The sequence below is a fragment of the Sus scrofa genome, chromosome 9 (assembly GCF_000003025.6).
Source record: "Sus scrofa isolate TJ Tabasco breed Duroc chromosome 9, Sscrofa11.1, whole genome shotgun sequence".
Taxonomy (NCBI): domain Eukaryota; kingdom Metazoa; phylum Chordata; class Mammalia; order Artiodactyla; family Suidae; genus Sus; species Sus scrofa.
In genome coordinates, this window is record NC_010451.4 from 91938089 (window position 1) to 91954911 (window position 16823).

The 16823-nt window shown below is 40.2% G+C and overlaps 1 protein-coding gene across 4 annotated transcripts in view; it reads left to right on the forward strand.

Annotated features, from left to right (window-relative positions):
* Positions 1-16823, forward strand: part of KLHL7 (kelch like family member 7) — a 69831-nt gene that overhangs the window by 36213 nt on the left and 16795 nt on the right. For all 4 annotated transcript variants that reach the window (XM_021063445.1, XM_021063443.1, XM_021063444.1 and 1 more), the window contains one exon: positions 6302-6444. In XM_021063445.1, the coding sequence (XP_020919104.1) occupies positions 6302-6444 (143 nt within the window). The remainder of the gene's footprint in view (positions 1-6301; positions 6445-16823) is intronic.

Here is a 16823-nt window from a genome sequence, read left to right on the forward strand (position 1 = left end):
GAGCGCCGTGTCTTCCTCCTCCAGTGTCTTGATCCTTCCCCTGCTTCTTCTGAGATCTTTTCCATATTCCCAAAGAGCATTCTTTACAAAGTTCATACATTTACAGTCCATTGGTTTTTTAAACGGTGTTTTGGCTATCTGAAAATGTCTTCTTTTTTTTAAACCTACTCTTTTTTTGGGGGCTGCTCTGAGACGTATGGAGTTCCCAAGCCAGGGATCACATCTGAGTCACATTTGCAGCCTAAGCTGCAGCTGCAGCAACATTGGATCCTTAACCCACTGTGCTGGGCAGCAGGTTGAAACCTGTATACCAGTGTTCCCAAGATGCCACTGATCCCATTGTGCCATAGCAGACACTCTGTTTTATCTACTCTTTATTTTATTTTATTTTTTTATTTATTTATTTTTTGTCTTTTTGCCATTTCTTGGGCCGCTCCCGTGGCACATGGAGGTCCCCAGGCTAAGGGTCGAATCGGAGCTGTAGCTGCCAGCCTACGCCAGAGCCACAGCAACGCAGGATCTGAGCCGCGTCTGCAACCTACACCACAGCTCACGGCAACACCGGATCGTTAACCCACTGAGCAAGGTCAGGGACCGAACCTGCAACCTCATGGTTCCTAGTCGGATTCGTTAACCACTGCGCCACGACAAGAACTCCTATTTTATCTACTCTTAAATGAAAGGTGAACTGGGCATATAACTCTATGTTGAATACATTTGCTCTCAATACTTTGAAGATATTTCACCCTGCTTCCATCATTATCATTGATGTCTGCTGTTGGCATAGTTGTCATTCTTTGTAGACAATGTGAAATTTTTTTTTTTTCTGTGAGCTTTTTAAAAGAGCTTGCCTTTGTTTTTGGTGTTTAGTATCAATATGTCTAGGCATTTGTTTCTTTGTGTTTATCCTGTTCAATATTTGTTTAGTTTCCTGAGTCTGAGTAATCTGTGTTTTTTATCAAATTTGGAAAATTCTCAGCTATTCTCTCTTCTAGACCCCTAGCGCAGGAACTTCCTATGCCTCAGGTGCAGCCCTAAAAAGACAAAAAATACTAATAATAATAATAGATGAAGATCTAATATAAAATTTTTTCATAAGTGGTAAAAGCATGAAGCAGTGTGTGACATTTTGGTTAGTTAGTTAAGGTGTCAAGAAAAGGATATAATCAAGGACATATCTTTGTGAATGTCTACACTTAATGATAGAAGGAAAAGAACTAGGAAAGGAGAATTCACTAAGCCGCTTGAACCAAAGGCTGATTTCTTGAAAATCAAGGTGTAGGGAATTTTAAGAAGTAGAGCATAGGAGCTTTCTTGTAGCACAGTGGGTTAAGGATCTAGCGTTGTCACCACGGCAGCTTGGGTCATTGCTCTGGTGCAGTTTGATCCCTGGCCTGGGAATTTATACATGCCATGGTTATGGCCAAACAAATAACCAGTGGCGCGTAGGTTGCTACTGGTTTAAGTACAGGAATGTGAAAGAAAATCAGGACCAAGAAGATGCCTTTAGATTAGGTATTTCATTTTTTGAATTTCATGCATGTTAATATCAGATTTTTTTGTTTTGCCTCTATTTGCAAACTGTGTGTTATATTTCTGGGTAGAGAGCTGCCCTTGTTTGTTCATACATGTTATAAGCTGTTGAAGATAACCACCTAGTCTAGGTGTAGTATTTAGTTGTATGGATTCTGAATTTATGTAGAAATAAGATAATAGGATTATTCCAGAAATGCAACCAAGTATGGGGATTAGGCTGTTAAGCAGGAATCTTTTTTTTTTTTTTTCTGTTCAGTTTTTTATTTTACTTTTCCTTTTTTTGTTTTGTTATGAAGAACAGTGAGTTCTAAAATTCCTTGATTAGGCACCAGCAACTGAGACTCTCCCAGGCTTTGGAGCCCGGGCAGAGCTCAGGGGAGGAAAGAGGGCATCCCTTCTTCAGATCATCAGTTACGTTCCTACTGTCTGACTTAGGGGCTGCCTTTTGAGAGTAAAAGAAAAACAGACAAGATGATAAGTTTATAGAATAGAACTAAAAGAATTTACAAGTAAAAGAAAATGAGACGTAAAATCAAAATGAACATAAAGCCACCATGAGGGTCCACACCAAGTTCTTATTCAAAATTTGCAGGCAGCAGTACCTGATTCCCAAGGAAATAAGCAAGGAGCAAGGTGTACCTCAGAAAAAGGTGCCAGAGTGTCCTGCCTGGCACTTGGATAGAAAAAGACCATCAGTGAAGGAGTGAAGGAGCCACTGTTCCTCCAGGGATGAACACAGTTGGCCGTAGTCAGCCGCTTTGGCACAGTGGCCTGTGGCCTGGAGCAGTTCACTTCTGTTTTTTTCCTTCCCTGCTCCCTATCTATTCTTTTTTTTTTTTTTTTTAGGGCCGCACCAGTGGAAGAGGACTAGAGGGTGAATCAGAGCGGTAGCTGCCAGCCTATGCCACAGCCACAGCAACTCGAGATCTGAGCTGCATCTGTGACGTACATCTCAGCTCACTGCAACACTGGATCCTTAACCCACTGAGCAAGGCCAGTGATTGAACCCACAACCTTATGGTTACTAGTCAGATTTGTTTCCGCTGCGCCACAATGGGAACACCAAATTCTTGTTGGGAGTATTATGTTCATAGATTCCACAGTACCCCTCTGCCAGTACCTTCCTATACCAGTGGCTCTCAAATTGCACAAGATCTCTTCTGGGGTAGTGTTCAATAATTTGGATTTCTAACAAGCTTCCAAGTGATGCTTCTGATTAGAAAACTACACATGAAGAACTGCAGTCTCAGATCTAGAATGGGAGGGAAGGGAATGAGGTCAGCAAACCACATCCCACAGGCTGAAGCCAGCTTTGGACTAAAAGTGGTTTCTTCGATTGTAAAGGATTGTAAAAAACAAATGAAGATTATGTGGCAAAAACAATATGTGGCCTGCAGAGCCTAAAATATTTGCTGTCTGACCCTTTACAAGAGAAAGTTTGCTGACAGCTGTTCTAACACAGAGTGGTTCTATTTATACTCTGAAATAGAAGGAAATACTAAAAATATTGATACTGACTTTCATTCATTGACAACCTGTTCTCCAAACCTGTCTTCTCTCTCTATCCCTCTTATAAAGACCCAACATAGCCTCATGAGCAAAAGTGTTTTCTGATGTATTGAAAATTTGCTTATGTAATTTATTTTATTTTATTTACTTATTTTTTTTACATTTAGAGAGTGGGGGACCAGGAGGCACTCTATTCAGCAGAACAAAGGCCCTAGGCTTTAGCCTACATGACTTTTATTAAAGAAGGTGAGGAGATTAGTGGGCAAGACAAAGCTATCTCTTAGTGATATCAAAGGCACATACCCTTAGGACATAGTGCAGCTGTTTATACAATAGCATGGTTAATGCATAAGTCCTTTATCTTGTCTTTTAAGCAGAACTCTGCATTGGCATGCATGCTTTTCTGGCTTCGCCAGGACACCAAGTTTGCTTTCTGCAGAGTTCAGCAGCTCAGTAGTCTCCAACATCTCCCCCTTTTTTATTTATTTGTTGCATTAGAAGAGTCATAGTAAATTTTGATTGCAGGGTGTTCATTTGGTTTCTGTGGATCAGTCCTATTCTGCAGACCATGTCTGTAGCAGGTCTCTAAGGTGAACAGCCACATTCACAGAGTGGGGGTCTGTCTCCATCCTCTTGGGAACCTCTCATTTCAGCCTTTTTTTATTCACTGACAACCTGTTCTCCAAACCTATCCTCTCTCTAACCTTCTTATAAAGACCCAACACAGCCTCATGAGCAGAAGTGTTTTTTGATGTATTGAGAATTGCTTACGTTATTTTAATTTTAGATCAGTAATACTGCACATCATACACAATTCAAAAAAATATAAAAGGGTATAGAGTGAAAAGTAAGTTGCACTGGAGGTAACCATTATTATCTTGTTGCAGCCTTCCAAAGGTGGTTTTGAGTCTGCATACACAGTCATTTACTGCCATATAAATTATGTATAAATAGGTATGGTAAAGATATAAATATTTAGAAGTTCCCCTTGTGGCACAGCAGAAACGAATCCGACTAGTAACCATGAGGTTGCAGGTTCGATCCCTGGCCTCACTCAGTGGGTTAAGGATCCAGCGTTGCCGTGAGCTATGGTGTAGGTTGAAGACGCAGATCGGATCTGCGGCTGTGGCATAGTCCAGCAGCTACAGCTCCGATTCAACCCCTAGTCTGGGAACCTCCATATGCTCCGGGTGTGGCCCTAAAAAGACTAAAAATAAAAAAAAAATTTTTAAGATATTTTTAAAACACAAATGATAGCACACACTCTATGTACTCCTCTACGTCTTGCTTTTTTTTATTCTACATCCTGGAGATCATTCCATGTGTACAAATTACCCTTCCAAATTCTTCTTAACTGCCACATAGAATATTCCATTGTGTGGATGTACCATAGTTCTTTAACCACATCCTTAACACTGAACTTTAGGTTGATAATACTCCTAAAGGGGAAGTTACTAACAGGTGTATGCATTTGTTTTTGTTGTTTTTTTTTTTTTACGGGTCTACTGTTGTTCATTTTAAACAGAGATACAAATAATTATTAATGATATTTTTAATAAAGCCAATAATCATTTTACTTAAAGGAGCTTTAAAAGTAAGATACAGGAGTTCCCGTCGTGGCGCAGTGGTTAACGAATCCAACTAGGAACCATGAGGTTGCGGGTTCGGTCCCTGACCTTGCTCAGTGGGTTGAGGATCCGGCGTTGCCGTGAGCTGTGGTGTGGGTTGCAGACGCGGCTCGGATCCCGCGTTGCTGTGGCTCTGGCGTACGCTGGCAGCTACAGCTCCGATTAGACCCCTAGCCTGGGAACCTCCATATGCCGCGAGAGCGGCCCAAGAAATAGCAAAAAAAAAAAGACAAAAAAAAAAAAAAAAAAAGTAAGATACAGAATGTAGTGTTCCAGTTTGAGTATGTGCACTTATAATTTTCACATAGCAAGCTCTATTACCCTCCAGATAATTGGTGCCCATTCACATCCCCACCAGCAATCTAGTAGGGTGCTGCTTCCTTTATCATACCCTGTGTTCCAGATAGTTTGATCTTGAACAGTCTGATAAGTGAGAAAGTATGATTTTAATTTGTATTTCTCTAATTAGAGTACTTGGATATCTTTTCATATGTTTAAGAGTTGTTTGTGGTTATTCTTTTTCTGTGAACTTTATTCAGCTACTTAATCTAATTTTCTGTTAGTTGCTGGTTTTAATCTTACTGAGTATCTTTTATATGTCATTTATATTATTTATAGATGTTTTTTAGTTCGTTGTTGTCTTGATTTTGTTTTTTCTTCTTGCCATGCAGATTCTGAACTTTGTTTCTCATAGCCTCTGAGGTTTTTGTCTTAGGCTTCCTCGTTCTGGGCCTTTTTTTTTTTTTTTTTTTTTTTTTTAAACTGTCTTTTTCTTTTGTACATTTTTGAGGTTTTTTTACATTGTTAAATATTCTATTGATTTGGAATTTGTTTCAGTAAAATATGATGTAGGGGTATAAATATTTTTTCCATATCGTTGTCTAACATCCTTTATTGAACAATCCACCTTTCCCACATTGATTTTAAATAACATCCTAAAAGTTTTTGGTTTTTTTTTCTTCTCTCTTTTTTTTTTTTTTTTTTTTCTTGGTTGCCCTTAGGCATATAGAGTTCCTGAGCAAGGGATCAGATAAGGCCCAGCTGCAGCAATGCTGGATCCTTAACCCACTGTACCAGGCCAGGGATTGAACTTGCATCCCAGCACTCCCAGGCACCACTGATTCCTTTGTGCCACAGTGGGAACTCTTGAAAAGTTTTTTAATTATTGGATGGGCCCTGAATTGACCAAATTAAGAAATTTCTGGAATTCCTGTTGTGGCGCAGTAGAAATGAACCCAGCTAGGAACCGTGAGGTTGTGGGTTTGATCCCCGGCCTTTCTCAGTGGGTTAAGGATCTGGCAATGCCATAAGCTGTAGTGTAGGTCGCAGATGCGGCTCCAATCTGGTGTTGCAGTGGCTGTGGCGTAGGCCGGCAACTGTAGCTCAGATTAGATCCTTAATCCACTGAGCGAAGCCAGGGTTCAAACCCGCAACCTCACGATTCCTAGTCGGATTCCTTTCCACTGCGCCACTATGGTAACTCCTCCCCTCGCTTTATCCTTAAATGCTATAGAGAGATGATAGAAAAAAAATTACAGAAATAAAAACACTATTTTATTTGGATATTTCCATTTCAAAGCATTAAAGTGCCTGAAGTTCTTGAAGAGTTGCCATGTATTTTTCTATAGGTGGAATGAGGTATCATCTCCTGTCTCCTGAGGATCGAGAAGAACTGGTGGAAGGCACAAGGCCCAGAAGAAAGAAACATGACTACCGCATAGCCCTGTTCGGAGGCTCCCAACCACAATCTTGTAGATATTTTAACCCAAAGGTAACTAATATTCAGTCTTGTTTTTGTTTTTAAAACCACCAACGAGTTCGCCTTGTGGCTTGGCAGTTTAAGAACCACACATAGGTATCCATGAGGATTTGGATTCGATCCCTGGCCTCGATCAGTGAGTTAAGGATCTGGTATTGCCATGAGCTGTGGTGTAGGTCACAGATGCAGCTAGGATCTGATGTTGCTGTGGCTGTGGCATAGGCCAACTATAGCTCTGACTAGACCCCTAGCCTGGGAACTTCCACGTGCCACAGGTATAGCAGTAATTAAAAAAAAAAAAAAAAAAGGCACTGAGCATGTAGACACACATCTAACACAAGTAGTAGTAATCCACATTAGAGATGTTACAGTTTATAGTGTTCTTTCATAGACCTCATAAGATACAAAAAACCTTCATTTTACAAATAAGGAAACGGAGGGTTAGTCAGATGTTTCCAAGATTGCTCTGGAATGCTGCATAGTAACCACTATCAAAGAAAATGGGAAACAGCTCTTCTCCATTTTGTTAGGAATTCCTTGCATTTGTTACAACTCCTTGCTTTCCTTATGTGCCATTTTCAGTGAAAATCTGCTTCTGGAGCTCTCTCTGTGTGTTTCCTTTAGTAATTATGTTTTAATAGAAAATGTTGCATAGCCATTCTAGAAAATTTGGGAAATCTAAACCATCACAAAGAAAGAAGAAATAGATAACTAGATTATGAGAAAAACCACTCATATTTCTGCTTCTTGTTTCTTAGACTTGTGTTTGGCTATGGGAGAAATAATACCATACTTTGCTGTTACTTCATGTATTTCAAAGCAGAGCACGTACCATAATCCTGAAAGATAAGCATCCCAAGCTTGTGAGGTGGTGCCCATAACTGGTGTTGAATCTCAGCCCATAATGGTCATAATGGTCTCTTTCATCATTTTGTAGGCCTTCTCCCCCCCTGTTTTTTTTTTTTTTTTTTTTTTTTGGATGATATATGCCTGATGAGTCCAGAGCATCCTGTTTACATCAGGATACTTCTTTGGTTTTCTCTGAGGAGTGGGTCCTTGGAGGCTTTCTGTTTCTCTTTGTAATACTGTAGTGTTAGGTACAAGACATTTGTAAAAACACATATGGTAGTATTGGCAAAAATGCAAAAGACAGAGTTTCTGTCATGGCACAGTGGAAACTAATCTGACTAGGAATCATGAAGTTGCTGGTTTGAACCCGGGCCTCGCTCAGTGGGTTAAGGATCTGGCATTGCTGTGAGCTGTGGTGTAGGTTGCAGACACAGCTTGGAACTGATGTTGCTGTGTCTGTGGCGTAGGCTGGCAGCCTGTACCTCTGATTAGACTCCTAGCCTGGGAACCTCCATATGCCACAGGTTGTGCCCCTAAAAAGCAAAGAAAAAAAAAAAGGGGGGCGCAAAAGACAGCAAAAGCCCATCCAAATCCAAAATAAGTATCAGTTCCAGTGAGGATAGAGCTTTGTTCCTTTAAAGGTGGAAGGGTTCCAGTGTAATTAGCTTGTTACTAGGCAACTAACTGATTCCCCCGAGGTATGACAACCAATCAAGGTCTTAGGATTGGTCAGCCTTGCCAATAAAGTGAGTGCTGGCCAGTGGTGGATAGCCACATTGGCCTCAGGGAGGGGGAATGTCTATTAGCATCTGTAGCCACTGGCTTATGCAGTAACTACATAGATATCTGTAGCTGCCACTGTAGTCGCTCACAACAAGCCCATTCAGCAAGCGTCAGACTGGGGAGTGAAGACAGAGATGCAATCCTGTCCACATGATTATTAAAAGAGACGTTGCTACAGTTGTGGGTACTTCAGTAAGGATTCATGTGGGGCAAAAATTTGTCTCCTTTCTGGAGGGCCACATATATTATCCTTCCTCAAATCTCTGTCTTTGTGTTTTTTTGTTTGTTTTTGTTTTGGTCTTTTTGCCTTTTCCAGGGCCACTCATGCGGCATATGGAGCTTCCCAGGCTAGGGGTCTTTCTTTTTTTCTTTTTTTTTTGTCTTTTTGCCTTTTCTAGGGCCGTTCCCGCGGCATATGGAGGTTCCCAGGCTAGGGGTCGAATCGGAGCTGTAGCCGCTGGCCTACGCCAGAGCCACAGTAATGCAGGATCTGAGCTGTGTCTGCGACCTACGCCACAGCTCACGGCAACGCCGGATCCTTAACCCACTGAGCAAGGCCAGAGATCGAACCTGCGTCCTCATGGATGCTAGTCAGATTCGTTTCTGCTGAGCCACTATGGGACCTCCTAAATCTCTGTATTAGCAGTCTACTATTTTTGCTCATTTCAAGTCTAGATCCATCTGAGTAGTCATTATTCACCATCTAAGAATTGATAAAAATTGACCTGAAAGTTAAAATGAACAATAAAAGGAATTGCGTAAAATTCTGCCAAATCAGGTCATGTTTCTTCTGTGTATTATTCTTCATTCCTGAAGGGACTGTGATGCTTAGGCAGTCCAGTTTTGGCTAGTACTATCACAAAAGAACTAACTCAGGTCTCTTAAATGTGTCAGCTGCTCTGTAGGGACTGCCTTTATGGAGATATAATCCTGAGTGAGGAAGAAAGCCGACCAAGTAAGGGTTGTGATTATCCCATTTGGGTCTTCTGTGCTTTTGGGACATCCATAAGCACAGACTTATTTAAACACTAGATCCTGCATTGAAAGCATGCTATTTGTGATTTGATAGGTAAGGTAAAACTGCTCAAAATGGGTTAATGATATCATCACTTGGTTTCCCTTGGGATCAGACATTGGCTGTCTGTCAGACCCTAGTGGCTAGCCAGGAACTATTTGCTGAAAAAATGGTATTTGTTTAAAGTAGGTTGGCCTTGCTCCAGAGTCCCAGGGTGTTCTCTGGTTGTACTGGGACATTCTTCAAATTTTATGCAGCATCTCGGTCAGTGTTCTGATGCCCGAGGATTACAGGATAGCCTGGGTAGCTGAAGCCATACTACTGCAGCCTGTCCCACTTAGAAAGCTTTTTACTTGCCGCTGGCAGCTTTTTTGTTTACCCAGTGAAAATATAAATGCAGGACACCCAAATAGAGGGTATGTGTCATCTGTAGAAAGTTAGAAGATATTTGGGGCAGGAGGCTATCCTTCATTTCCAAAGGGTTATACCAACATGCCATAGACCAGGGCTTGGTGAACTTTTTCTATAGAAGACCAAATAATAAATATTTTCAACTTTGTAGGCTATAGTCTCTGCCGTAACTTCTCAGCTAACGCTGTAACAGGAAAGCAGCCATAAATAGTATATAAACAGGAGTTCCCATTGTGGCTCAGTGTATTATGAACCCAGCTAATATCCATGAGGATGCAGGTTTGATCCCTGGCCTCACTCAGTGGGTTAAGGATCCAGTGTTGCTGTGGTTGTGACATAGGTCAGCAGCTGCAGCTCCAATTCAACCCCTAGACTGGAAATTTCCATATGCCACAGGTGCATCCCTGAAAAAAAAAAAAATACATAAACAAATGGGGATGGCTGTATTCCAGTCTCATTTTATTTTCAGAAACAGTCAATGTGGTGGATTTAACCTGAAGAACATAGTTTGCCAACCCCTGCTGCAAACCTGTGGATGTCTAAGAACTCTGAAGTGACCAACTGATCTAGGATACTCTAGGATAACTTCTTCTCTGTCCTGTCAAGCACTCTCTTAGCAAGCAAGATGTGTGGGATCCTTTCCATTTCCTCTTCAATTCTGTTTCCAGAGGAGACTTTTGGGAAGGTGAGATAGACCAGGGCTCCTGAAGCTGAGATTATGGCATAGAATTAGCCAAGAGATCTTGAGGTTTAGGCTACGAAATTATTTTATTTTCTTTGCCACATCTGGCACTGCTCAGCAGTTAGAGTCACCAGTGTGAGTTATATAACTCACAGAGCACATATGCTGCCAGAGATCAATAAGACCTCCAAGGAAGGAGTATTAGATTAAACACCATTATATTTGGACTGCCCTTCTGGGCTGCTCTTAGGTCATACATCTATTTCTGGTCCATTCCTCTATCTCAAAAATATAGGCTGATTTTTCACTAATGACATCTGGCTTTCTTTCTCAGTAGAAGATTAGGTGATTGCTAGGTACCATGAGGTTTCATGGTCTGTGCAGTGCAATCCAATAAGCATGACGTCATTGTGCTTAAAAGGTTGATATGCCTGCATGTCTGTTTCACATTAGGTAAGGTTAAGTTTATTGGCATTTCAGTGGCTATTTAACTTCAATGTTTTTAAATTTTTCAGGAGTCTTTTGAGTCAAGAGCAAGAAATTTATACATAAACTTTTTTCCCAAGAAAAATATGAAATTATGGAAGTTTAAATTATAATTCTATTAACCACAGCTTTCAGATGTTGATAATAGTTACATACCCCTCTTGTTTCCCAAAGCCTACTTTGGTGTTGATTTTGACAGTTAAAAAGCAATTAAACAATGTTTTTGTAGAAAATACTTTATCTTAAAGTAGATGTCTATTTTGATGTACAGAGGGGCAAAGAGAATCCTGATTTCATTTGGGAGACAGCATTGTTTTTAGAATAAGGCAAATGTGGAATGACCACTAGCACTTTGTTTTTTGTCTGTAGTTCTAACACTTGATTTTTTTTTTAATTGGACAGTTGAAAAAAGATGTACATTCTGCACGACCTTGGAAGTGAGACTGTAACTTCAGAATTCTTATTAGATGTCTGACTTTGCTCTTAAAAATGGCACATGCTTAATGTTCTTTTGTATACTCAACCACAAATTTTTAGACTTCCAGTGGAAAAATTTAAATAACTGAGGCAGTAACTACCAATAAAACATCCTCATTCCATCAATTATTACTCATTCCATAATGCTAACACCATTAGAATCCAGTTATAATATTTACTAAGGTTTCTATTAGAAGTATTAGCCTCTCCTTTCCTTTTGCTTAAAAACTTCATCTTGAAAAATTTTCACCATTTGCTGTTATTTGAATATAATATTTTAATGTACATTGTTTCTTTACTATTCCTAATATTAAAACAATTGGGAAGGCTGATTTCATTATAAATTATTATTTTTTACCTTGAGTATCCTAGGGTGAACATTATTTCCCTTATTCAATACAAGTAAACCACTTAATAATAATTATTTATTAAGGAATTATATTAAAATCCTTGAGCTTAGTATTTTCAGAGATGTTAAAATTGTTTTAACTGTCATTAAATGGGACCCATTTATGTGTATCCTATACCAGCTCCAAAGGATTATTTTCACTCAATTGATCTTTTTCAGAGAGGACAATTTAGGTAGTACTCCTTAGCTGAATTATATAGAATTAAGCCAGTATCCCTATAAACTATTATCTTTAGATATTCTTTGGGTATCTCTTGTGAGATGCAGCCAATATTTGTATTAATTGCTGGTAGGAAAATGGTAAAAAAGAAAATCTTTAACATTTTTCCTAGTAGATAAGCAGATAAAGAAATCTTGGGTTGCTGTATTGAATTGAAATGATATTGTTCTTGTCATGGTCCTTTCATGAAGCCTGCTAAGTCTCCACTTCCCAACCTGTATCTGTTTTTTAAAATTCTCAAGTGCTTAATGATTAATAAAAGTTATCTGAATCCAATGCAATTTTCTCTTAGTATTGGTATCCTCAAATTGTAGCATGGGAATATCTTTTGCTATTGATGCCAAAATAAAAATTAACTTAATTGACCACTTTGTTTGGATTCTTGGAGTCAGTGAAATGGTGAGCTTTGAAGGCTTAAAACTTTAGAGTTGTGGCTCACCACTATCTTATGGTAGAGAAATTGGAGACATTACCCAAGAGGAACTCGAATATTCCTTGCCAAAGCCAAACAAGGAGGAAGACTGGCAGGATGAGGACTAGACCCTGGAAATTGCAAAGGCAGAAAACCAATGGAAAGATTTACCCTGAGTGCCTTTTCTTTTGCTTTTTAGGGACGCACCTGTGGCATATGGAAGTTCCCAGGCCATGGGTCTAGTCGAAGCTATAGCTGCCAGCCTATGGCAGAGCCACAGCAACGCCAGATCCGAGCCACATCTGTGACCTACACCACAGCTCACAGCAATACTGGATCCTTAACCCACTGAGCAAGGCCGGGGATTGAATCTGCAACCTCATGGTTTCTAGTCAGATTTGTTTCCACTGCGCAATGACGGGAAGTCCCCTGAGTACCTTTTCTTACTTTCTGAAGTAGTTTCATCATTGAGCTTAGTGCCTGGCCTAGAGAGAGTACTCAAGTTTGTGTGAGAGTGAATGAACCAGTATAACATTATACAATATTTCACAGGCAGTCACAGGACTGGATTTAAATATGGATGAGCCCTAAGTCAAAAGAAATGAAGTTATCTTCAACACAGAGCACATTTTCCTGTTGGAAATATTATTAAAGGTATCACAGCTACCTTCCTTCTTAAACAGGCCCGCACAAGGGGAGGCGCCTACTCTCTCATCAAGGTGGAAGTTGTTAGTTAAACATTGCATATGATTTTAAAAGACCTTGTGTGTAAAAGAAGAGTAATTGTTAATGAAAAATGCTGTTGGATTGAAAAATTAATGAAGCTTCTATGAGAATGCATAAGTAGTATTTGTCACCAGCAAAAGAGGGTTGTAGAAGCAGTGTATTGAAGTGGAAGAGTGAGTGATGCTAAAATGATCAGCAACTGTAAGAACACAATATCCAAAATGGACAGCAGTCATCTCAGGTGGATCTATAGCTGTGTTCCCCTGGGACTGACATTGCGGGAATGAAAGTGTGGGTGTCCCTTAAGGGTGTTCCTTAAGCCTGAGTTGTCAGTATACTAGTCACCGGGTTGTAAAAATCTGCATTCTTCACAGCTTGTATACAGTACATATTTCTTAGGCCATACTGTTTTTAGGCAGTTTAGTCAGACAGGTGGTCCTCATGTTCAGATAGAGAGATGAGAACGCATTATGAGGTACATTCTAAATAGAGTACCTTCCTAGAATGTCTTCCAAAATAGTATTGGGAGCCCCCCCCCTTTTTATTCTTACTCATCTCCATAACATACTTTGAAATTTTGTTCTAAAGTCAACCTCTCAGCTCTTGTACCCCATGTAGGTGCAGTGCCTGAAGCTCCCACCTTCAGGGATCTGTTTCCTTTGTTCTATACCTGCAAGAAATCCCACTGAAAATACACTGCACTGTGGGAGGGATGACATCAGACTCTCTTGAAGCCACAGCAGCCATAATTATTATAAATTAACAGATGAGTCCCCTGAAAAGATAGATCAGAAACAAAGCTGTAGGTATTTGCTTGAGGGCTGTAGTTAGGAAGGGATAAGGAGACTAGGAAAGGTAAATCTGTGTGGTGGTGTTTTAAAGAATTGTAGTCATCCTGGAATTAGATGGAGGGCAGTGGGTGTATAGATGCAGGGCTTGAGGGGTTAGAGTCAGTCTGAGGGAAACCAATAGGGAATGGAATGATTATTATTTATTATACCATGTCACTTGAAAATTACTGTCAGCTACCTTTAGTAATTGTTCATATGATGACCCAGAGGTACAGTATGATGTGTTATCCTAAAAGTATTAAATCATGTTCACAAAGGTTTGTTGTGATGATTTCCTTTGAAAATTGATCAGTAGAAGAGATAATTAACCTCAGCTATTAAAAACAGTAGATTGTACAACAGCCCATTGTACAGTTACTTGGTTGTAAAGTGCAGTTGAAACAAATACTATTTTGTTATATTACCAGTATCACAGTTCATCTAGAATTTGAAATTTTTGGGTTGGGCAGCAGCAGGGATTATGAATGGGACATAGATCAAAGTCCTGTCCCTCAAACTCAAAGTGTATGAGATGTGCAGAAGCTGGAAGCAATTAGCACAGAGATAGAGGTCAGTGAAGCAGATACTGAATGTAGCCAGTTAAAAGTCCCGAGATAGGATATATAATGACAGCCTTGGTGAGCTGAAAAGAATCCAATCCCCTGGGTTGGATTTGTCCATGGACGCTTCACAGACATTTTCTTGAGGGACTTAAACTGATAGAGTTTAGAAGGAAAAAAAAGAAGGAATATATTGAATTCTAAGTATGAATATTACAATTTTTCCAAAAAGGCATATAAAATATTATTTAACTGAATGGAATCTAACTTTGTACTTTAAAAAAAGAAATTAGATATAGGTGGAAAAATTGGAGGAATCACCATTGGTCTTGTTTCGTGTGTGAGGCCTTTTTCTGTCCTTGGTGTTGCCTTCCCTCCCTCCCTCCCTCCTTCCTCTCTAAAGGAATACAGCTGTATCATAGAGCATTTCAAGTCTAGGTATAGGAGCTTAGGCAAGTCAGCCTTGCTAAACTTCAGTTTTCCTGTCTAGTAACTAAAAGTTTAAATCTTCTTAGGATTAGTGTGAATATCAGTAATGTTCCTTTGACTCTTTCTTTGATCCTCATTCACTCAGTCACTTTCTCCCTGCCATCGTTAAGTTTTTCTTTTAAGGTCCACACCCACAGCATATGGAAGATCCCAGGCTAGGGCTCAAATTGGAGCAGCAGCTGCCAGCCTATGCCACAGCAGTGCAGGATCCAAGCCAAATCTGCAACCTACACCGCATCTCATGGAAATGCTGAATCCTTAAACCACTGAGTAAGGCCAGGGATTGAACTCACATCCTCATGGATACTAGTCAGATTGTTAACACGCTGAGCCATGATGGAAACTTCCCATCCTTAAGTTTTTCTAGTTTTCCCATGTTAAATGTAAAAGGAAAAGACTTAACCATCTTCATTTTGCTTTTTTCTTTACCTTCCCTAACTCTTCCATACCTCTTGGCCATCTGTATTATCTCCTGTACTCTGCGTATCTGAGACAAAAGTAGATGTTTGTCTCATTTGGTGAAAACATTTTATTAAATGAGTATGATACTGCATTTTTTTTGTCTTTTTCTTTTTTTAGGGCTGCACCCATGGCATGTGGAGGTTCTCAGACTAGGGGTTGAATCAGAGCTGTAGCCTCTGACCTACACCGCAGCCACAACATGGGGTCCGAGACATGTCTGCGATCTACACCACAGCTCATGGCAACGCCAGATCCTTAACCCACTGATGGAGGCCAGGGACTGAACCCTCATCCTCATGGATGCTAGTCAGGTTTGTTAACTGCTGAGCCAGGACAGGAACTCCTCAAGTTTCACTTTTGAACTCAGTTTCCTCTCACTTAAATTTCTGAGTAAGTTTGAGTTGTGTGTTTTGGTGGTATGGTTTTAGTTTGGGAGTGGAAGGGAAAGAACATTTTGTGACTTTATGAAAACAGCAGTGATTCTTAATTAGTAATTCCCTTTGAGCTGGTCTTTGGCCTCACTTGAGACTCCTTGCTAATTTTAACTAATCAACAGCTGAGAAGTTCCAATTTGTATGTTCATTGTCCCTAATTTTACCTAGCATCTTACAGTAGTAGTACAGTCTGCCCAACCCACCCACCCTCCAACTGTAGAATCTTTTTTTTTCTAGTTATGATGTTGTGTTTTATTTTTATTTTTTATTTATCTGCCTTTTAGGGCTGCACTCATGGCATATATCGAAGTTCAAGTCTAGGGGTCGAATCAGAACTACAGGTGATAGCCTACACCACAGCCGCAGCAATGCAGGATCGGAGTCTGCCACCTACACCACAGCTCAGGGCAAAGCCAGATCCCCAACCCATTGAGCAAGGCCAGGGATGGAACCAGACTCCTCATGGATACTAGTCAGATTTGTTTCTGCTGAGCCATGATGGGAACTGCCTGCAATGTTGTATTTTACGAAGAACTTTAAGTTAAAGAGTATTTTCTCCTGTTGGCTGATTAGTAAATCCCTTTCTGGACTTTGGGAGGTTAATATGTTTACAGAAATGTCTGTGTGACCCTGTTGAAAATAAGTACATTCAAAATGGGTACAGCCTGTGAAATTACTTGGCACATTAAGTGTTCGCTTGTGAAAAAGTAGAGCGCCCTAATAGTGTGCTATTTGGAAGGAAGGCAAAGACCGTCTCTGATCCATCTTATAGTTGAAATTCAGCCTCATAGTATAATAACTATTTAAGTTTTTAAATTCCTGAAGCCTTGTGGTGTAGGCCAGCAGCTCAGCAGTTAATGAATCTGAGTAGGAACCATGAGGTTGCGGGTTCAATCCTTGGCCTTGCTCAGTGGGTTAAGGATCTGGCATTGCCGTGAGCTGTGATGTGGGTCACAGACGAAGCTTGGATCCCGAGTTGCTGTGGCTCTGGCATAGGCTGGTGGCTACAGCTCTGATTACACCCCTAGCCTGGGAACCTCCTTATGCCATGGGAGTGGCCCAAGAAACGGCAAAAAGACAAACAACAACAACAAAAAATTCCTGAAGCCTTGAGCCTTAATGTTATGTATTTCTTTTCTTTTCCTT